Source organism: Penaeus monodon, chromosome 29 (assembly GCF_015228065.2).
Source record: "Penaeus monodon isolate SGIC_2016 chromosome 29, NSTDA_Pmon_1, whole genome shotgun sequence".
NCBI lineage: Eukaryota > Metazoa > Arthropoda > Malacostraca > Decapoda > Penaeidae > Penaeus > Penaeus monodon.
Genome location: NC_051414.1, coordinates 23,367,615 through 23,368,147, shown reverse-complemented (window position 1 = coordinate 23,368,147; position 533 = coordinate 23,367,615). Strand labels below are relative to the sequence as shown.

At 37.9% G+C, this 533-nt stretch overlaps 1 protein-coding gene across 1 annotated transcript in view; it reads right to left on the bottom strand.

Moving 5' to 3' along the window:
* Positions 1-533, bottom strand: part of LOC119592035 (E3 SUMO-protein ligase PIAS2-like) — a gene marked incomplete at its 3' end in the record, with an annotated part of 17,232 nt that overhangs the window by 5,221 nt on the left and 11,478 nt on the right. Inside the window, 1 exon segment of the mRNA XM_037940830.1 lies at positions 14-251. Within this exon segment, the coding sequence (XP_037796758.1) occupies positions 14-251 (238 nt within the window).

Here is a 533-nt window from a genome sequence, read left to right as displayed (position 1 = left end):
AATTTTTCTTTACCCATCAATATACAGGTTCTTGTATTGGGCAGATTCACGACAAACTGGACAACACCATTTAGGTTTTTGTTCATTCATCTGAATATATGTTGCAGCATCAAAACACTGGAGATGTTTGCAGGTCCAGGCACGGCAAGGGAGTTTTAAGCGGGTTCTACCAAGGGGACACAGCAAAGAGCACTGTAGAGTGGTTGGGGCAATTTCTTCAAGGGAAGTATCTTGACTCAACTTTTCTTTAACTGTTAAAGAGAGGAAAACTCTAAATAAAAGATCTGGGATATGCACTGATTACAAGCACTGAAATTTCTATTTCTAAAGGTGTAGTGATATGCATCTATGCTATTAGTTCTACAAGTTTCAAAAAAATATTACAATTCACAAAGAATCATTGGGCAAGGAAGTAAGGATCTGTAATAAGGATTTACTTGAAAGCAAAGGTTCAGGTTTTCTAGCTGCAATTTTGATTAGACCTAAACCTGCACTTACACTGGCAAGCTCACAGATGTCCATGCACACATATG